The sequence below is a fragment of the Schistosoma mansoni genome, chromosome 3, assembly GCF_000237925.1.
Source record: "Schistosoma mansoni strain Puerto Rico chromosome 3, complete genome".
In the NCBI taxonomy this organism is placed as follows: domain Eukaryota; kingdom Metazoa; phylum Platyhelminthes; class Trematoda; order Strigeidida; family Schistosomatidae; genus Schistosoma; species Schistosoma mansoni.
Genome location: NC_031497.1, coordinates 5,226,713 through 5,250,237, shown reverse-complemented (window position 1 = coordinate 5,250,237; position 23,525 = coordinate 5,226,713). Strand labels below are relative to the sequence as shown.

The 23,525-nt window shown below is 32.2% G+C and overlaps 1 protein-coding gene across 1 annotated transcript; it reads right to left on the bottom strand.

The window, feature by feature from the left end:
* Positions 1-1,811: 1,811 nt before the first annotated feature.
* On the bottom strand, positions 1,812-22,372 carry Smp_137890 (putative atp-binding cassette, sub-family g2 (white protein) (abcg2); the record flags this gene model as incomplete). The annotated part of the gene is made up of 9 exons (XM_018798990.1): positions 1,812-2,112; positions 3,717-4,055; positions 5,576-5,672; positions 7,856-7,945; positions 9,033-9,187; positions 12,297-12,454; positions 17,868-18,020; positions 18,579-18,685; positions 22,336-22,372. 9 exons carry the CDS (start codon positions 22,370-22,372, stop codon positions 1,812-1,814), a joined length of 1,437 nt encoding a protein of 478 aa, XP_018650824.1.
* Positions 22,373-23,525: the final 1,153 nt, after the last annotated feature.

The following is a 23,525-nucleotide window of genomic DNA, read 5'->3' as shown; positions in this document are numbered from 1 at the left end:
TTTTTGATGAACTAGTGGTAAAAGAAAGCTACAATTACATGAAATCAAATCAACACATATAACTGAAAGTGAATCATTATTATGCATACATGAAGCGTATACTATAAACTAACTTGAACTGTCCTTAGAAATAAATTGATTAAAAAGCATAATAAAAGTAAGCGGGTTAATTGAGGAGATGGTGGGATTAATATAGTCAAAATAAAGAACGATAACATAAGAACAATTAGCTGAGGTGAAGGAAATTTAAACCCCAAAACATTAAGACTTGAAGAAATTTATAATTAATCTATCCAATTCCTAATTTCGGTTTATAAAAATACTCAAAACAGCAAATGACTGGTAAAATGACGAGAGCTTAATTGAAAATTTAGCTACACTTGATTCGTTAATCTTTTAGGCAGGCCAATGATAATATAAAACAACAAAGAATAAATTATTATACCATTGTCTATTAATTGTTGTATTCGAATTATTCATAGGACAAAATCGAAGTGTTTTCATTTCCATAGCCAGTAAACCACCCATACTGTAACGAAATATAGAAAAGTAACGAAGCCAACTAAGCCAAACAGCCATAGATTTTAAATTGATTAAGAAACCAGAAAAAGCCTGAAATAAATAAGAAAAAGGTCTAATATAAATCATTAACTGTTGCAAATGAATATAATCAATGATTAAGGGAACTATTCTCAATATTTTTTACCCGGCAACGAATTACAGGGAGCTTTACATTTTTCATGTTTACTAACACTACTTAGAATGATGTATCTATAACCCCAATGAGAAGCATATTCTTTTGAAGACATTTACATAAATTTTTTAAAACTTTAGCCAAAGATAGAATGGGAATATTTCACGTGAAACATATTTAGTATTATCCGATGAGCGTTTCGTTTATTTTTGCTCACTTCTCTCGGTTTTGGTATAAACACATGTACTAGTACTATTCGGAATGGTGATATATTAACATTTTCTGCAGATAGAAATAAGAATACGATTCCCTGAGATAGTGGTACGCGAAGTTATTGAATAGTGTTTAGTATTCTTCTCACCATACAAGATGTATTTTTTATGTAGTGGGATAAGTGGATAGGAAATGACAGGGTAGTGTATTTTTTAAAATCACGATAGTAAGGTTCCATATGATCATAATAATTTAGTGCAGTTCTAATAAATGGGAATCAGTCATCCAAATACCTTTAGTCATTTCTTCTATAATGAAATGCTTGGACTATCTGTGGTTTTCTAAATTACGTTAGTAAATAATTTCCCATGGTTTCCGTCTTATAACTTTAAATGAATATTCACATATCACGATTAAAGTTTAAAACATCTTTTGTGATTTCTTCTACTATTTTTGTTTATCTGTCTTCTAAATTGTTATAGATTCATCAGTTAAAATAACTAATTAATGTATAATTATGACCTACTAGGACATTGTCAACTATTAATAAGCTTTTGTTTTATAACCTATTTTAGCAACATCCCAATTGTTGGATGCTCTTTTGAGGTCGTTATCTTACGTTACATGTATTTCGGTGTATACTTTATCATGTGGCATCGGTCATAGATGTGGAAAAATATTCCCTGTTCCTAGTGTTAGGATTCACTAACAGTTTGAATGTGGATATCATCATGCTCCTTAAAGTCTAAACCTTGTGACCATGACTCAGTGGTTAAGGTGCTTGGTTTCCAGCCGTTGTGTTGTAAATTTAAACACTGTACATCTTTTTTGGTTTGAGTAACCTGATTGTATCGCCGGTACCGACATCTAAACTGTGGTTAAAAGTTAATTTTACCATTAAAAATTAGTTGTAAACATGACGTACCATCATAAATACATAAATAATTGATATTATAGCGTTAGCTAATCCAAAGACTGTAACACTTGCTGATATAAACAAAGCAATTGCAGCAGCGGCTAACGTTGTAAGGCATAGAATTAATTCGAAAAACATAAAAGCACCAAATGTTTTTTGTAAACCAGCCATCCAATAACAGATTGGCATAAACAATAATATAGGTAGTACTTTAGTTGGTATTATATCACAAATAACTTTAGAAAAAAAATATACTGAGACTTGATAATAACCACTTGAACTTTCATGTCTGCAAATGAATGAGAACAAAGAAAAAAGTAAAAATACAAAACTCAATACAGCAGTGATCATATATTAATTTTAAAACGGAAAGATTACATTAGGAAATTGATACAATCCATCGATAGGTTATTATAGTTTAGGAATGTCCAGTAATGTATACGATCAACCGCTTTCTTATATCTCGTGATATAGGCTTAAGTAATATAACATCCGATTGCAATACTAACATCTGACCGGTCCTATTTTAGTTATAGTTTAGTTGTTTAATTTATAAGCGACTATTGGTAACAAAGGTACCGAAGATGTTTAATCACTTACTGTAGAAGGTGTCTTGAGCTCTTATATTCGATTTTATTAGATAGAATTTGTATACATCTTTTGTAATGATTTGATCTTAAAAGGGCTTTGTTAGTAGTTTAATGAAAATGACATTTTATCAAAATCTCATTTTTAAAAACTTTCAAATAATCAGTTAAAATTCACCCCATTGCACAAGCAAGTGGCTATCAGGACTTAGTAGCTGAGTGGATAACGCGATGGCGTCTGTAGCGAAAGGTATTGGGATCGAGTCACAGAGTGAACATCAACAAGTCTGAGATACAGTTACATCCACCTGACGAGTTCCGAATAGGACGAAACGCACGTCCTGGATTCCACTGCTAGCCACTATCCATCTTTGCTTATAATCAGTTAAAATGTCTTGACCAAATTCTTATGAAATAATGTTACATAGAAGGTGTACTATATTGTAAAAGTATAACTTTTCTGAAATACGCTGTTCATCAATAAACAGAACTTGGAAATTTGTAATATGGTCCATAATGCGGTTTTCAAAAGAGAAAGACTCACTGTTAAGGTGACATTTATTAAATGAAAAATCAACTAATTAAATGTTAATTTGAATTCTAGTAACATGTTTAATTGAAACTGAGTCCGAAAACTCTTTTCGTCTGTATTCAACGATTGTTGAATAATTGTTATATCTCGTGGAGAATTATGAAAGATAACTTTGAGGACTATTTATGGACCAATGTAATATGTATATTTCCTATTGTGTAATTGTTAAGTAACTAAACTATTCATATTCATTTTTCTTTTATTATGAGCTTTATTTCGACTCATAAATTATTACTGTACGATTTACCATTCTTGAGTTATCCGTAGTCCATTAATTGCTGTTCCCCCTATTCACAGCCACATTTGGCCAAAATCTTGTACAAATGTTATATTCTATTTTATGGTACGATGTGGTCTCTTTGTTTGGTATATAAACCCAGAATGTTTGAGAATAATGATTCATATTGCAGAGGCTGTTAACTGGTTTCGCTAGGCAGAAAACAGGACTAATAAGTACTCAAGACTACTCATACGGCTTTTATGTATCATTAATCCGATCAATAATTTCACTGCTCTCCAATTGGCGGTCTTATAACTTCATACATTAAACTGAGCACTCAAGCAATCGATATAACAATGATAATATTACTCGCGATCTGTATTTACCGGACTTTCTGTTTTCTAACCTGTCCGACATTGTAGACGTTTGATAAACTAACTTGATAGATATTGAATACAAGTAATTAAGAAACCATTCAAATGATCTAAACTTACATAAAAAGTACACGTTCTTTAATAAATAATTCAATTGTAGCCAAATTTACAAATATTACTTGTAATGTACAAAAATAAAATAATCCAGTACGATTTTGTATACCAGATTCTAAAGAATCATTCATTTGAAAATAAACTATACCCATAGATAATGCAAAAAATAAATAAACAATAGTTTGTATCACTGATGCTAAAGGATCACGTAGTAGATTCAATATTGATCTCCAACACACTTTTTTAAGTTGTCGGAAATATGATGCAGCAAATGATATATCTACAGCTTTATCTTTACTCTTTTTTGAACCATTTTCATATTTTTCCAATCGATTAGCAATTGAGCTAACTTCTTCCAGTACACTATGTAGGATTGTTTTTAAGGAGAAAAGAGTAAAAAATCATTAGAGAAAAATATATGTATCTATCGAAATGTATAATACTTTATGCAAATATTCAAACACCAAGCTTAACAGCTTTTTTAATATACAACCTTTAGTGAAGTTTATAAGAAATAGGTTCAATAATGAATTCAAACGACATATTTTCTAATAAAATGATATTAAATAAATGATCAGTGACTGGTTACTTTATTATATTTATTTACAAGATGGGATGAAACATCTTGTCAAATGATCCCATTGTTACTAAATGAATTTAAACTTCACCCCATTGCACAAACAAGTGGCTATCAGGACTCAGTAGCTAAGTGGATAACGTGATGGCGTTCGAAACGAAAGGTATTGGGTTCGAGTCCTAGAGTGAACGTCAACTCTGAGATGCAGGTATATCCGGCTGACGAGTCCCAAATAAGACGAAACGCGCATCCTGGATTTCACTGCTATCCACTATCCATCTTTGTCTATAATCTTGTCAAATGGACTGATCTCCTAGATAGAATTCTATGACTCATTCCTTTCATTTCGCTTTATGGAATATTTTGCTGGATAGAAGAATTATTAATCAAAGACAAAAGGTAACGTTCGACTACTAACATGAATAAAATAAATAAATATTTGCCTCTAACTGGTTCTCTATCCTTTATTTTTGACGAATAAATCCTAATTCAAGAACTAGGATTACATGGACTTATTTTTATGTAGATCACAATTATGGGGATTGTGAATTGATACACAGTACATACTATTAAATGATAATACTTTACTTTATTCATCTATAAACTAGGTTTAAAACTTCTTAACCAAGGACGGTTGACAGAACAATAAGCAATCAATTCAAAAGTGTGTTATACTATGTCAGTTTCGTCTCTGTTCCACTTCGATAGTTCAAAGACTTTATTTCTTAAAAAAACGGAAAATAGACAATTTCAAAACAAGAATTTTTTTTCATGCTTTCTGTAACAGTTTCAATGATTAAATGCACTTAGTATTGTTTATTTGAATCTTCCCATTGATGTTTAGTACTCCAACTGGTCAGTCTCTTATTGGCAAATGTGCATACTGTGCGTATTGCCTCGATATTGCCTTAATTCACAAGTCTCAATAATTAATTTCTTGTTTTTACTTAATCACATGAAAAGCGTGTCACTTATCAATGGATCGGTTCTTACCATACAATCAGGTATTGTGACTAGATTCTTGAAAGATAAGGTCTAATTGTCTAGCTTAAACAAAGTGTAAAGTTTCAAAGTCAATCAAAATTGAGTTAATGTTGTCATTGTTTTGAATTTCAACAGTATTTTTCGTAGAAATACATCTCCCTGTTTACTTGTTTTGCATATTAGATGACAAAAAACATTTTACACATTTCAACACCATTTCTACATCATTCTTAAGACTGTTATTTTATCTTTGATTAATTAAATAATAAAATAAGTTAATCAATTTATAGATTAATATACATACTGTTGAGCCATTTCTGAAGTTTGCCAGTCTTGAATAAGTTGTTGTCCAACTAAATGCATTCTTTCTTGAGTATCATGATGATCCACAATTTGGACATCTAGAATAATAAATTTAAAAGAGAATATGATGATTCTTCACTTTATCCAAATCAATTAGAGAGAGTATGCGATTAATGTCCAGGATTTAATCAGTAGTCGTATAAATTATATTAACAATTATGTTTGAATTATATGGTGCTCATGGAAAGATACCAATATATTTCAAACTTATATCCATTAAAATACCAATACAAAATCAGAGTTCTTTACAGATATCTTATCTTCTCACAGTCTGTTCATATGAATTTGTTAGGCCATATAAGAGAACCTAAGCAGAAGCTATTAATTTTGAGCCCTGGTGAGTGCGTTAACACAGCTATGGGTACATCCAGTTGATGAATCTCAAATATGGTGGGACGCGCTTATTTAGTTTTAATACTAGCCAAAAACCATCTGTTCTGTAAAACAAATAAGAATCATCTGACGGAAATATTTTGCCTTTGAACTACTGCTTTAGAATCCAGTGATTTTTATTTACTAAAATCAATGTTTCTTTAAGAAACTAAGACTTAACATGTAAAACTTTGTCGTAACTCATTTCTTATCTTTTTATTCATGGAAATACATTCTACAAATCAACTTTAGAAGAAGGATTCAGTGTTTATTATCATAAATGACTTTCTATATGAATGTTAAATTTACAAATCAACATTCCTGACCAACTCCCATAATAATACTTCGCATACTGTATTTAACCCCAGTTCTGCTAACAAAGGCAAATGTATTTATGTATTCTTGAAAACATCCTTATCAATTCAAGTTAAAGGTTATTGATACATAATGATATTTGGACTCTTAAAGATAATTTATACAGTTTAACTTTAGAGTTACAGATACGAGGATCACGGACTAATTTAAATTGTCTATCATATAATAAGTGAACCATTAAACCCAAATTTCAGTTATTTTTAAATTCCTGGGCTTGGTGAAACAAAATCATTCAAGTGTCTACCTTCAATAACAAGATTGAAACTGAGAATCGACTGTTATTTTCTGAAACAGTAACCGAATGATCATTAGTTAAGATTGAGTTTTGAATTCTACTTTTTAACTACATGTATATTTTTTCTTAAAAAATACTTTGGAACAGAATACCAATTCTTAAAATAACAGTCTAGTATTAGAGGCTGCTAACTATTGAGTATTCGAAATCTAAAATCGCAATAGATATTCAGTTAAGCGTTCAGAAGATTGCTTAAGGTAGAATAAGAAAACTTCATTTTCTTTACCTCATACTGGATATTTCACTTCCTAGTATGAGAATCCTCAGCAGTGCGCACCCGCGACACCGCACACCGGATTCGAACTCAGGAGTCCCATACTAGGACGAAACGGCCGTTCAGTGCTTCTAGGTTTTCAGTGGTGGTCTAACATCAATCGATTCATGATCTCAATCAAGATCTTTATTATTATTATTATTATTATTATTATCAATTTGTTATACTCGTACTCAGTTCGCTATAGAATCACTTAACTTTAACTTATCAATGCCTTTTAAAACTATTTTGACATTTGGTGTTTCATTGAATAAAAATTAATAATAATAACTAATAATTTTAATTTATATTCATTTTTCCTAAAATGGGAAAAATTCACTGTCTTTTCGACCTATTAAGTGACTTCAAGGCTATATTTTGAATAGTAGACAATCTAGCTAAGACTAACTTATTTTAACATTGGAATAAATATACTAACATTCATCGATTACTAATCAATTCTCCTTCATTATTTGTATTCACTGAGAGTATAGTATCTTGCTCAGCTGGAAGATCGTCATTATTATCTGTCAAACTGAAATATGTCTTAAACAGTTATATATAAATCATTTTCTCTGGATGAATTAATAAAATGAATTTCATGTATGCTTTCATCTTGCTTGTATTCTGTATTTAGTAGGTGAACAGTTATTTATCGCTACCATTACAACTGCTACAAAGTGTGACGTTGATAATGAATAAATATCATTGTTATTGATATTAAGAACCAGCCTTAGACATGCATTGAAAATCTGTAAGCACTGGATGGTTGTTTCTTCTTAGTATGGAATTTCCCAGCTGTGGGAGTCCACAACCTCACTGGGTACTGAACCCAGAACCTTCAGGTCTCGCGGAAATAGACTAACCCTAATCAACTTTTGTACTCAGATCAAAATATCAATAATATTTAATCTATGCAAAAGTACCTGGCGTATTTCCGTTTTGACGCAAACATTCACCATGTATAACATCCATAAAAAAATCTGGTGGATTATTATGATTTTCACAAACATAACCTAAAATGAAAAAAACTTTATCAACAGTTTTGTCATATCGAAAAGTTAATCACATAACAATGAATCTGTGTACTACAGTTTGCTTATCACATCTACAGTTTTCAGTGGTGATAGTATTATGAAGTGCTAACAATACATGATGCTTACTAAATTAGACTGAAGTTAAACACTTTCCTACAGGCTACTTCATTCAATAATAGACTGTATATTAGCTCCATCTGTAAAAATTAAAATTTAATTATCAAGTTCTTTCGAAGCGCTTTTTCATTGAATGATATTAGTTCTTTTATCTTAGCCTGAGACTTTTCAGCCGTGTAACCCTATTATCTTTCAATGAATCGAACTCTAAAACTGTAACTGTATCTGCAATCACTATATTTATGGAAGATTAAATAGAAGTCAACTTATCCATAGTTTTTCTGCAGAAATTAGTTTGCTTTGCAGTTCAATATAGCTTCTATAGTTGATGTTAATCCATAACAAAACTTATCAGGAAATAAAATCCATTTTTACAAACCATCTGATCACAACTAATTCTCTTTTTACCTGGAATTAAATTTTCTGGTTGGTTGTATTTCACATTTTCAGAAAGTCATTACATGGGATATTACTTATTTATCATATTATATCTAATCTTGATCTGCTTGTATAAGAATAAAAATAGATCATATATTTGTGGACTATTCAAACTCTGACAAACTAAATATGACTGATATTTCGGATCGGCTAGTTAATGATTTCCAGTGGATTTAAAGATAGTTTTAGTCAAAGTTAATGGTAGACCTATCACAAATAAGCAGAGACTAACAGCTGAATGTTTATTTCTCTTCTACGACCTTCAAAAAATTCTGCAGTTTTAAACTCAATAATTTTCTGTTGAAAAGTCAGGTTTTCTTACCCTCAAACCATTGAACCTATTCCTAACACAAGAATTCCTACTCTTAGTGATATACGTTTTGTAAAACCAGATGAACTGTACGTTTTTATTGGGAAAATGATCTAGGTCAAAAAGGAAACTAAATGTATTCACGGACTCATAATTTTGAATTATTAAATAATCATAGAAATGGTGGATTGAGTTACCTACCCAAGCGACCAAAATAACGAATCGGTTCCTTTTTTGCCAATCCATGATAAATTATTTGACCTCGATAGATTAAAGTTAACGTATCAAATAATTTGTATATTGAATATTTAGGTTGATGTATAGAAAATATAATGGTACGACCACGTTTGGCTAAACTGTTATAAATAAATATTAATGTAGAGGGAAATCATTAATGCCACAAATAAATCCATATAGAATTTCAGAATCAATAATATTAAGTAATAACTGAAAATTTTTGACTCATATGGATTATAGACTGCAATACAACTCTGTTGGTTGTGGCAAGAAACAGAATGCTTGCTTTACAGTTTTTAATATATTATACCCCTTTTTGGAAATTAATAATACGTAAATTTGATAGCTTTGTCAATTACTCCATTTGTAACATTCTACCGTCATTGATTTTTCCCAACTGTATTTGATGTGTACAAAACAAGTTGTTCAGAAAAACGTTGATGAGTGTATTTTTCAACATTAGTAATTAGTAGTGATATTGAGACTAAAAAATGAGTTGTTCTAATTAACCACTTTCTTTAATGTTCAGCTGCTTCTGTTAGGGCATGTATTGAATAAAAAATTACAGAAAGTCAGTTACAAAATATCAGTCCATTGTCTCAGATTTCATTGCTTCTTCATTACCATACCAATCATTCTCTGTTCTCGTTCTCTTTTCTTCGATCTTGTTAAACTTCTTCCTTCAGGCATTCGGTTGACAATACATACTACTTATATCTATCGATATCAGTAGCACACATCACATTAGTACTTATGAATAACTTACAATGAGGTTACATATAGGCATAATTAAGGTAACTCATTTTGTCCAAGTAGAAAAAAAATAAGTATTAGCCACTGATTTTCAATAATATACAATAATAATCTTGCATAAACTATTAATCTTCGAATTGTTTTAACGTTAGAGGTAATAGTCATATAAAAATAAAACACTAGAGCTCTGAATCTAAAAACCATATTTGAACTTGCTGCATACATTGGGAAGCCTCAAACTCAAAAAAACAATCAGGATGTCAATTTAATAACGACTCAGTAAACTTAATCTCTTCCTTTCTATATTTTCTTAACTTAAATTGTTTGATTTAGATATTTTCTGTAATAAGATCACTTTGAATCAACCTTATTTATTTTTATTTTTAAACATCTGAACACCCAATCCATTATTACTTATACGTCTTGTTGATTGAACGCTATCTTCGGATCCTAAGCTAATTTCGTAACCCCCAAGCTAGAACTACGCAGCGACTTGAACACGAGAGAAAAGGCACAAATATGCGGGAAGCACTTTACTCCAAAGGTTCGTTCATGTACAGAAAATATAGGATTTTTATAGTATTTTAAAAGTCCTTGGGTTTTACTGAAAATTCTAGAATACTGCTAAACATAGTAGCAGTGTATTAATCAGCCAATCAGAATCTCTACATGTGACTTTTCATTTTCGCTATATTACAAACAAAACTTCTAATCAAACGCTGATTGGATAAAATGCTCCATAATGTTTCATGAGCTTGTCATATCGATTACGAGAAATTTGCAGGATCATCACAACAATTACTCTCGTAACTAATTCATATTTATTTAGATATATATGTTCGATTATTTAGAACTTTTTCCAAGAAATTTGTAGGTGCAAATCAATCCTATTCAGGTTGTTCCCTGCAAGACATTCACTGTAGAACCAAATTCCTTAGTATTATTATTATTTATAAGGTAGCTCTGTGAATCTATTTAATTTTTTCTTCGTAAATTGTTTCAATAAAAGTGGGTTCTTTGAAACTTTCGTCTACGCAGTGATATTCATGAATCGGTAAACATGAAATCAAACACAGACTACAAAACTGCTAAATGAATAATTTGGATTTAGATTCGTCATTTATTGAACCAATGTATTATTAATTACCAAATAAAGATTGATTAATCACTAATGAAAATAACGATTCAAAATTAAAGTTGAATTTTCTATAACAAATCTACAGGTCTCAAAGTAAGTTTGTTTGCTTATTGTCATAATTATTACTATGATAATTATTTAAGTAGTCTCTAACTATGAAGTGAATAAACATGATGATCTCATTAAAATTAAGGATTTGGTGGAACCATTTATAAGGAGGTTTATAAGATGAAATAAATAGTAACACATTGAATAATTGTATCCATACAATAGATTAGCCATGTCTGTTGATAAGTAATTCTAACATTGATTATCTTATTAAAAATTCATTATAATTAAATGAAATAATTTTCATATTTCCTTGTATCCATCATCTACTACCATTTACACAAAATGTGTGAAATCCAAAAAAAACTGTTTCTATAACAATTAGTCTGATGTTGTAATTCTCAATGTCGACCACAGATTGTTTTATGTTAGTCAATTAGGTAAATACCATGAAACTACAGGACGATATAATTGATTTGAGCCTTTACTGAAAGAAAATCTTGGGACTTGATCATTCTCAAAAGATCACGATAACTCTGAACAACTAATTGAAATGTCAAGCATTTTATGGATCAAAAGTTCAGTGAAAAAAAATGAATAACTCATTGATATCAGTTCGTTTATAAAGCTAAATGATCTGGATTTCAAATTGATTGTAATATAACATACATGAATTTTAGTCCAATTGTGGTGTGTGCTACTGATATCGATAGATATAAGTAGTATGTATCGTCAACCGAATACCTGAAGGGAGAAGTTTAACAAGATCGAAGAAAAGAGAACGAGAACAGAGAATGATTGGTGTGGTAATGAAGAAGCAATGAAATCTGAGACAATTGATTGACATTTTGCAAATTGATTATTCCAGCTGACGAGTCCAAAATAGGACGAAACGCTTGTCCTGAATTCCACTCCTAACCACTATCCATCTTTGCTTAACATGCTTGTGAATTGAGGCTATATCGAGGCAATACGCATAGTATGCACATATGCCAGTAAGAGACTGATCAATTGCAGTCTTAAACATCAATTGGAAGATTCAAACAAACAATACTAAGTGAATCTATTTACTTTATGGTTGTCAGATTTTACTGAGAGATTCTGTAATCATCGTATTCAAATGGATTTAATTGTCTCCGCCTGTGTTCTCTCTCACTACACTATGGCATTTTCCTGAACATTATAATAATTATATTTAGACTGAAACATGAATAACCTTAACTAGATCCATTTGAAAAGTTCCATAAAGTATTGTTTATTTTGATCGGGTAAATTATTCTTTTCCTTACGCTTTAAGTGTTTTTACGACTTGGCCTGCCATATATGCATCTAAACCAGTAGTTGGTTCATCTAAAAATAATACTGGTGGCTCCGTAATAAGTTCCATTCCAATACTAGTTCTTTTACGTTCACCACCTGATACTCCACGAACTAATTCAGTCCCAACCTAAACAGAAAAACAATAGAAAGATGAAGAATTAAAAGAAACTGATAAATTGATAAGTTTATAAGAAATGAGTAATCTAAGGAGATTTCAAAGTAAAAATATACATTTTCAACATTTAATTTTATGTATATAGAAACTTTAAAAGGCAATAGCTTCACTACAACATAGAAATCAATAAAGTCTGTACATTTTATACCCTGTAAAGGTCTTTTTAATACGATAAATGCCCATAAATTATATGAATTACGATGATGATAGACAATCTATTAAATGAATCTCATGAATTTACGCGAACTTAACTTTTTTATGAAGCACACACAGATATGACAGTAATAATTTGTTAACTTTATTTGATAGGACATTTTTTTATACCACAAACAGATTGTCAATCTTCTACAAGATACTGCACATTAATTCTTTATCGGAAAACTGATAAGGTGAGCATGAATTGAGTTTAATACTTTGATTGTAATTTCATGAATCGGTAGTTGGTCTACAGAAATCGTTGTTTAACAGTGGCTTATATATCAAGTAACTCTTTTAGGATCTTGAAGATGAGTATATCTTGACTCAATATAATAATGAAAATGCTAATAAATGACACGTAATGACACAATGTGACTGAGTGATGATATCATTAGAGACCTATATATTGATGAAAGCTATTAAAATGATATTGCGACCAGACAGCAGAGGTTTCCAACAGTGAAAGTGTCATATTTATTTACGATATATAAGTGGTGGTCAAAGGTAGTAAACAGGAAACTCTGGATCTAGGTTTCGTACTATTGGACACTGATTAGCTCGGTAGTAATGTCTCTGACTGTGAAGCTGCTTAATGGGAGATCCTATCAAGCAGTAGACATCAGTTCCCGCGAGATTATTAAAGTGTCAACTAGCACGAAAATCAAGTCCAAAGTTTTATGTCTACTCCCTACAATAGCCATTTTACATCTTAACATAGTGCGCGCCATGTCGAATTACTAAGACCAGCGGTCACATTTCAACTTAGTCGATAGAATTAGGTCAGCATTAAGAGAAGCTTGACACACAACAATGGTCACTACTCAGTGATCGATTAAGATTTCATACAATTTTTCCCATTTGTAAGTACAAGAAAAGTAAGAACAATGATGTTAGCAAATACTAAATAATAACAGAAAGATTACTCAGGAGATCGAGATGATTGAAGTTCATTTAAAAGCTAGAAAAGATGAAAAATTATGTTTATTAGAGTGAATGTAATATAATCTGTAATAGACTTAGATATTGAGGTCACCAGACTAACAACAGTGTTCTTGTGAATTCATACATATTCATACATAATACTGATTATTTTGGCGAATGGCAGTAGGTTTGAAGTCGTCTGGTTATTGATAATTTTGATGATTTTGAGTATTAACGTCAAATGCATTATCAAAAAGATAGTAAAGAATCTCACTGTAGGAAATGTGTTTATCTCCTAGTCTAATTTCTTGTAGGACATGCTTATAAATGTAAACATCAGCTCTTCTTTCTAACACTTCTATAAATTCTCTTCTGTACGTACAAGTTAACCGTTAAATACAATTGGAAGTTGCATAAGGTCAGTATTTGTCTACTTTCAATTTTTTCAACAAGGAATTGTTTTTTTCACTGATGATAACTTTTTCTGATATCATATTATAGAGTATTTTTAAATATTTAATACTATTAAATTTACTTGGTATTGTTTGTTTGAATCTTCCAATTGATGTTTAAGACTGCAATTGATCAGTCTCTTACTGGCATATGTGCATACTATGCGTATTGCCTCGATATAGCCTCAATTCACAAGCATGTTAAGCAAAGATGGATAGTGGTTAGGAGTGGAATTCAGGACAAGCGTTTCGTCCTATTTGGGACTCATCTGCTGGATGTACCTGCATCTCAGAGTTGATGTTCACTCTGAGACTCGAACCCAGTACCTTTCACTTCAAATGCCATCACGTTATCCACTCAGCTACTGAGTCCTAATAGCCACTTGCTTGTGCAATGAGGTGAAGTTTTAATTCACTTGGTATTGTTTGTTTTAATCTTCCCATTGATGTTTATGACTAATTTATTATTATTATTTTATTTTTTAGGTTATAGGTAGCTGAAAACTACCAGTGGGATAAATCAATTCAGCTTATTGTATTAACATCATTGTTTTTATATTACTTAAATATATATCTAAAAGATATTAATCATAAAAATTAACATGGGAAGACATTTTCTAATTCATTTATTCATTCATCAATGAAATTAAAACCTAACTCTTAGGATTTATGTTTTACTTGGGCAATCAACAAAAAAAGGTGAAAACTTAACTAGAATCAAATTACGGATTTTTTTAATTCACCCCATTGCACAAGCAAGTGGCTATCGGGACTCAGTAGCTGAGTGGATAACGCGATGTAGGTACATGCAGCTGACGAGTTCAGAATAGGACGAAACAGGCGTCCTAGATTCCACTGCTAGCCACTATCCATCTTTGCTTGTTTTTTTGTTTGTTTTTTTCATGATGACAAAACGGTAACATATATGAATTCGCATGTAGAATATGTTGAATTTAAAATTATAATGAAAAACATGAATAGACCTGCATTTCTATTATTCTAACGGTTTTTTATTTTAATTATCAGAAGGGGTTTTGTGGAGATTTAGTATTTTTCATAGTTGAAAGCGTGAGTCAATTGAAGCTAGACCACGATGGAAAACCGGGAGACACTGGACGGCCGTTTCGTCCTATTATGGGACTCCTCGGTAGTGCGCATTCACGAACCCGCTTTCGCGAGATTCGAACCCAGGACCTACCAGTCTCGAACCGAAGCCCTTAACCGATAGACCACTGAGCTGGCATCCATAATAGGACGAAACGGTAGTCCAGTGTTTCCAGATTTTCCATGGTTTTTTATTTGTTTGTTTATTTGTTATTAACTCCAAAATATCTATCTCGAGTTGCCTGGTTTGGTAGAAATGATTTAGTTTATTGAAATTTGAATTTCTAGATCGATATTTTAGAAACTAATTTTGAAATGAATTTGAATAAAATCAAAATGTTCTTATGTTGACGTTTATAAAGGACAGATAATAACGATTATTTGGAAAAAAAAATATATGTATATGTTCATTTAGTTGGAAACATCCTTATGTATATTAGAATAGAAATGATTCCATGTACTTGTCAATTCTTTAGTAGTCTTTTTAAAAGCGTATGCATTAATAGTAATTTTGATTATGGAAATTGATATTTACGGATCACAAAAGTTGGTTATGTGTCATCTGATATGAAAATAAAATTAAACCTATAAACCATTGGATACTGGCTCACTGGTCTAAACGTTGAACGTTCACTGCTAGATTTAGAGGTTTTGGGTTTGTTCTTCGTAGGGACTATTATTTACTTACTTACTTACGCCTGTTACCCCTCGTTGAGAAGTATAGGCCATTCACCAGTATTCTCCATCCAACCCTGTCCTGGACGATCCTTTCCAGTTCTTTCCCGTTGTTATTCATCCTTTTCATATCTGCTTCTATTTCCCGGAGTAATGTGTTCTTTGGCCTTCCTCTTTTCCGCTTCCCTTCCGGATTCCCAGTTAGGAATTGCCTCGTGATGCAGTTTGGTGATTTCCTCAATGTATGTCCTATCCACTTCCAACGTCTTTCTCTAATTTCCTCTTCAGCTGGAAGCTGGTCTTTTCTCTCACAGTAGGTTGTTGCTGATAGTATCTGGCCGGTGATTGTTGAGTATTTTGCGTAGACAAATGTTTATAAATACTTGTACTTTCTTGACGATAGATGTAGTAGTTCTCCATGTTTCAGCTCCGTAGGGACCATGAATGTATATTACTGAGGAGTCTCATTTTAAAACGAAACAGCCTTTTAGTGCTTCCTGTTTTTCAATGATTGTCTGACTAAGGTTAGCTTGTTATGTAAAGTTCTCACTTGAATATTTGCTACTACCATTAAGATTTGCTCCTGTGGTTGCTCCCCCTAGGCTCACGCCTGAGGCTTCCTTCTAGCCACAGCGACCCTCCTACTCGTTGCCGTCACTCCATGTTTAAACCAAATGCAGCATACCTTCACACACCATAGGCCTAACTTATAGTAACGGTCCAGTGTAGGTCCAACGCTCGAGCGCCATCTATTATCAAGGATGGTTGATTCGCCAGGTGAGTCGTTACACACTCCTTAGTGGCTCCCGGCTTTCATGTCCACCGCCCTGCTGTCTAGGTCAACCTGAACCTTTCGTGATATCTCATGAGTGTCGCGTTAGGCACCTTAACCGAAGGTTTAGTTTATCCTACAGCATCAGTTCTGCTTACCAAACATGACCCACTTGGCACTTGAATTCAATGCAAAACTCCGATTAGGAGAGTTAGGCTTCTCACACGTTTGAATTTCTAGAATAGGTTGAGGATGATTTCTCCTCAATGTCTCTAATCATTCGCTTTACCGGGTAAAACTGTTTATTTCTCATAATCCTAGTTATCCTGAGGGAAACTTTCGGGGGAACCAGCTACTAGATGGTTCGATTAGTCCTTTGCCCCTACACTCACGTCATATGATCGATTCGCACGTCAGAACCGCTACCATCCTCCACCAGAGTTTCCTCTGGCTTTAACCTTCACAAGCATAGTTCACCATCTTTCAAGTCTCAACGTGTACGCTCTTGCTCCTCTTTGACTGAGCACATAACACGAGGTCACGTGTTTACATCATGAGACGAGCCGGTGATGCGCCCGCTGCTCGCAACTTGGAAAGTATGAGCAAGACAACATGATCTCACCTCAGTTTAGAAAAACCGAACTTTACGTTCAGTTTGCCTTTGGTTTTCATAACACCCGATGACTCGCGCACATGATAAACTCCTTGGTCCGTGTTTTAAGCAGGGTCAGAGGGATCGTCTACCACCACACCACAGACTGTTGGCCCAATGCGAATTACACACACAACCGCCGAAATGAAAAAATCAAGCCATCAGCCGACCAGCCGAAGCTAGTAACAAACCGATCAGATTTAACAATACCCGAAGGTCTAGGCACGCATGCGTAGCCGACATCTCTGACACACTCCACAGCTTCATCACAGACAGTTAATAACACTCACAGCCCATAAATGAGCCAAAAAGTCACCTCTTAACTCAACCAAGACCTGATCAGTTTGGTCATAGCAGACAATCTTCAGATACATACTAATGAGGAAACTTATTTGAGTCTATTTAGAATACATTATCCATTGCTTCTGAACTTTCGTTTTTCTACATAAGCTGTAATATATTACTATAAATAGTGAGTTTGTTTGCTGGCTAGTTCACAATGAAGGTAATTTTATGAGCATATTTTCAATTTCACATCTATTTCTACAGATACATGCACATTTTAAAGTAATCATACAAATATTTCCTTACCTTACTATCCGCTACAGCATTTAAACCCAATTCATCAATGATATCGTTGACTTTTTGATTTCGTTCTTCTGTTGTATAATGCATAGTCATTCGTAGGGCTGCCGAAAAACTTAAATTTTCTCTTACTGTTAGGGTTCCCATTACAATATCATCCTACAAATTGTACAAAATCAAGTATAACTGTTAAATACAAAGCATTCAGTATAAACAGTAATAGAAAATATCTATATAATTCGTATGACGTTATGGACTAGAGCGAGATGACGACAAGCCATCTTCTCAGTAGTATACTTATGTTTTAATGGTCAGGTTAATAATACATAGCTATTAACTGAACTTTGTTGATTACCCCATGCTTCAAGAATACATAGTTACTTCTGTGACAATAAAATGATCATATTAAAGGTGTTTTTAATTTCGCAATGTTGTACATAAAATTTGTTGATGAATATCCATATACTGAGTACCATGAACTGAAGTTCCTGTTAAACAGTTGTGACCGTTACAAAAATCCCTTTCCCTCATGCACATTCCATAAGAGACAAACTCATCATATGAATTGCCATTAGTTTTCTTGGTTGTTTAAAGTCTTAGTATAACAATATACAATAGTTGTAAAATATCATGTAATCTCTAAGCAACTACATTAGTTGAAAAAAGGTATGATAATTAAGTGGTTCTTTGAAGTACACAGTTGTATAAATTATTTACCTGAACAACATAACCGGAAATACACTTGAAGTTTTTCGGCTGAGGTCTACCGTCAATTAAAACTTTTCCAGAAAGAAATTTTGGATCTTTACGACCAGCTAACACATCTAAAAGCCTTAAATAATTCAACAAATAATATAAATTATTACAAAGAAATATTTAAGAAAAATTAATTGAAGCTGTAAGAAGGTGAGAAAACTTTTCCTTCGATTGGTTAGTAATTTATTAATTTAAACGTAAAATATGTCAAAATTAGTTTAGGGTTCTAAGGAATGTATCATTGCCAGAACTGTGTTTACAATCAATCAATAGCGTATTCTTTCGAGTGTTCACACCACCTAACATCTTTGGAATAATGAAATCAAACTGAAATATCCAATACAGAACAGAGACACATCGAGTTATAAATTTACAATTAGTTTTTCCAAATCTTTTTGATAATTCAATCAGTTCGTTACGTAATGCGGTTAATGCTATTTAAACTGGTTACTTGAATTTAACATTCGACTTCACAAAACACACCTAAAACTTTATCATTTCAGAGACTAGTTTCACATTTATGTTTTATCTGCATGAAGTATGGATATGAAAATTATTCTTTTTTCTATGGAAGACGAATTTCGAAAACTATTCTCTTGAACTTTAATAAATGCATAACATTTAATCTCTAATTCTTTATTATTATGCAACTACATGAACGTAAAGCTTTGCGAATTCGTTCAGTTCCTGAGTTGACGCATGTTCGGTTAGGCTAAAATTTTGATACAGAATCATAATCAAGACAATGGTTATCTGTTAGTAATAAACCCCAGACAGCAGTTGTGATGTGACTTGACTAACTATATACTAAACTTTCATTTTTGACTTCATTCCAGTCTTCACAGTCATTTTGTTTAATTTGTTGCTTTTGTTATTATCTTTCAACAACCATGATGTAAAGATCCTTTCAGTGTGTTTGAGGGTAGTTAACAATTTAGATACCTCAATATACGAAGAGAATTATTGATAAAGTATCGTTGAATTTAGACTGTAAGTTGAATAAATGTCTACTGAAGAATATTTAACAAAAATGTGCAGTTATTGGTGGCACGTTGATCTGACTCCGATTTGATCATATGATGACTTTAACGAAATATGCATGCTGTCTACCGTCGTATATAATTATCGATTTATTTCTCGTGAGAGAATAATCGAATAAAATAAGTTAAATACGAGGATACATTTCGGATACGAATATTTCATTCACTCGTTAGGACAGACAAACAATAATAGAAACGGACCGGAGAGGGCAAACATGCCAACACCTTTTGATAACGTGTAACTCAAAATTTATAGCTAGACAAAATAAGTTAAAGACACATTATTACTTCCCATAGTTATTTAGCACTACAATTGATCAGTCTCTTATTGGCATATGTGAATACTGTGCGTATTGCCTCGATATAGCTTTATTTCACAAGCATGGTAAGCAAAGATGGATAGGGGTTGTACCTGCATCTCAGAATTCATGTTACTCTGTGACTCGAACCTAGTACCTTTCGCTTCAAACGCCATCACGTTATCCACTTAGCTACTGAGTCATGTGATGAACAGGGTAAGCGATACATGTAAACGCTTGTTTAAAAACAACCGAGGTTATTAAGCGAATAATTGACAAGGTCAAAATGTGACTTGAGAAGAATAAATAGATTGGTCTGACGGCCTGGGGAAAAAATCCACGTTGTCAAGTCATTTAAGTGTATCATAGTCAGTAATTAAGGTTATGTTTTCGTTTATTTAATCACTCCATTGTAGGCATTTTAGAACAATTTGTCTTACATTAATATATGAAGGCGTGAATTTTGCTATGCTGTAATTTTTCCTCCATCCTTACTGACTGCCCTACACTTGAGAAGTCCGTAGCATGACGGAGTGTATTTCCATCGAAAATAACTTTTCATCTAAGCCATCAAACACAACAGAGAACAAAACATGCCTTCTATAATGGGTTACGACAGTGTAAATAGTAATTCCCGCTTCATTTTGGTTGGTTGCCAGGTGCAATATCAAAATTGCGAAAGGCCATGACATAATACCAGATACTACAAGCTCTTGACAATGTTGCGGACAAAATTAGGATACGATTTTTTATTTCTTTCACCAGAACAATGGGTATGCGTTTGAGAATTGGAAAGTACTGTTACAATATAAATAAGTGTTTTTAACACGATTATCACAAGGGAAAAAATAAAAAATGAATATCAGAAAATTAGAATGATGGAAATTGATGATAAATAGATAATGTGTAGTTGTTGATTGAATTCTAATTGACTCTGGTGATAATTAAACATACAATGAAAATGCGAATGTAATGAATTTAGCATTAGTAACAAATTGGTTTACATTTCTGAATTTAACATGTAGTTCATAAAGTTATCAAAGTGGATAGTAATACATCACTAATAAGTGACTGGCTTTGGAATAAATATCTTTAGATAAATATCCATCATGTGTTCCCCTCAACTACCTACACCAAGTTAAATTAAAATGAAAAAGAGCGTACATTCGAAGAATAGAACGTTGAACCTCTACTCTTTTTACTGATCTTAACACGGCTTTTGTAGTGTTGTACAAAAGTGTAAAAGAGCGTATACTAAGGTTTACTGAAGCCCTTATGTATTTGAAAACGTTTTATTCTCACCTTAAACGTTCCCTAGTATTATTAGTTTATTATCCAGCTTGATGCTTCTCATATTATTTTCTTTATTATTTTTATCTCCTCTTACCTCCCATTTTTTAGTCTAGCTGACCTTTTATTTTTATGTATAAATGTTCTTAACAAGTATATGTATGATCAGATTGTTCTAAATGTAATGCGCTTATATATCACATAGTTCTGATAATCTTCGTCTTCATATTATACTATGAACATAATGTTCAATTCGAAGAATTAGTTCTCAATAACGAATAATTTATTTGTAATATCGAAGTTTGCAATTAAGTTTTCCTAATAGGTTCCTTATAATTACCTATGGTAACTGTTCTGGAATATTTAAGACAATATTATTACGTAATGTAACGAAATTTGTCTAGAAATAACACTAGATTTTGATTAACACACTAGATTATGATTACAGTTAGTAAAATAAAAAGGAGGAATGAAAATGTCTAATGTACTTCTGTTATCAAGTCAGTTAAAAGTTAATCACTGACACTTTTTAAGCACAAAGATCAGGCCTCAGCCTTCCAAATGTTATAGCTTCTACAAATCTTAATAAGATAGAATTTGACTGTTTATTGATTACTATGAATGACTTCACTGCGTCAACGTTATCTCCGGCGTCTGCTAAATGAAAAGCTATCAACATACGAAGGATGTTTTGTCCTCAAAAGTGTACATTCTTCGGATTATGTTCAGTAAAAAGAGAGGATCCTCACTTCTTCGAATTTACGCTCTTTTTTATTTTCATTTAACTTGATATAAGCAGTTGAAGGGAACATATGACGGATATTTATCTACTTTTATTTGTGTTACCGAACATAGTGTTCTGTTTAGTAGAACCGGTTTTACACTAGATAATGCATTTTTTCAAGGGTATTTTTAGCTCTTGGTTACTTCTATTCGTGTGGTATAATTATTAGTCAGACTGTGTTACGAAAGACAACCATTATAAAAATATAATACAATATTAACTAAATACCTGTTTCTCATTAAATAACCATTGAATAAAATAAACAGGAAACTTATGAGATCTCATTAGCTTTTCTGTAAACTTACGAAGATTTTCCACTTCCAGTTGGTCCCATAAGGGCATTCATTCCGGGTCTAAGAATTCCACTAAAAGAAAACAACACCAGAAAAACCCCATATATACTAAGAAATATTCTATTGTTATGGGAGACTAACATTGATATGAAATACTAGACAACTTTCGCTCAGGCAAAGGTTCTGGTGCCGATAAATAAATAAAATTTCCAGTGTTCATCATCAACCGTCTGACAACCTGGAAGCCAGTTAATCATAATCAATGTACGACTGACATATTAATGAATCTGCACAGTTTTCTACACTTCATATTCAAAAAGATGAAAATAAAAGTAGTCGAAATGATAATACCAATGGTGGTCGAAATCCAACAGAATATATGTTTCGAAAGAAACGAACGGATTTAAAAGATGGAAATATAAAATGTCACTGAACGTTGAGATTTAACGTTAAATAATGAATAAATACATTACTGACATTGAGAACGGTGTAAAGTAACAAAACCTAAAGTTTTGAAACATAGATTACAATTATTGTGCCTGTCTTCAATAAGAAGTCTACATCTCTTGAATTTATCAAGTTTAACAATGGAAGAATTCATGAACTATCACCACTTCTTGGACGCATGTGGTAGCGGTTGTGTAGGAGTTCATATAGACCACTCGGCCACCTCACTGAACTTACCTAATAAAAGATTTCAATTCAGAAAGTGATAAACATCAATTGGAAAAGAAAACTACAGTATTAAGTGAACAGCACAACTACTAAACATCTCATAGATACGGGACATCAGGTCGATATCTTGCAACCCATCAACGCGATTATAAAATGGTCAAATTCCGGTCTACTGAAGTTTAGTGAAGCTTTTGCTATCAGGCGTCAGAAACCTGATTTATATGTTAAAAATAAATAGTTGTTAAATCTTCTTTGACTTGGTGACAAATATTCCTTCATTACATCACAAAATTTTGTTCAATTCCTTCTTTTAGTTAATTACATCATTGAGTTTCCTCATTTCAACTGTCTTCTAGATTAGTAATCTTATTTTGATTGACTGAGCTTTACTCAATTTATTCTTACTTATTATCAGCATATACGCATTATGTAACCACTTGTTTCTATCTCTTTATACCTTTGTTACTATCAGCGTTGTAGAATGTTCTTTTACATAAGGTATTTATTTACAATATTTTATTGAGTCT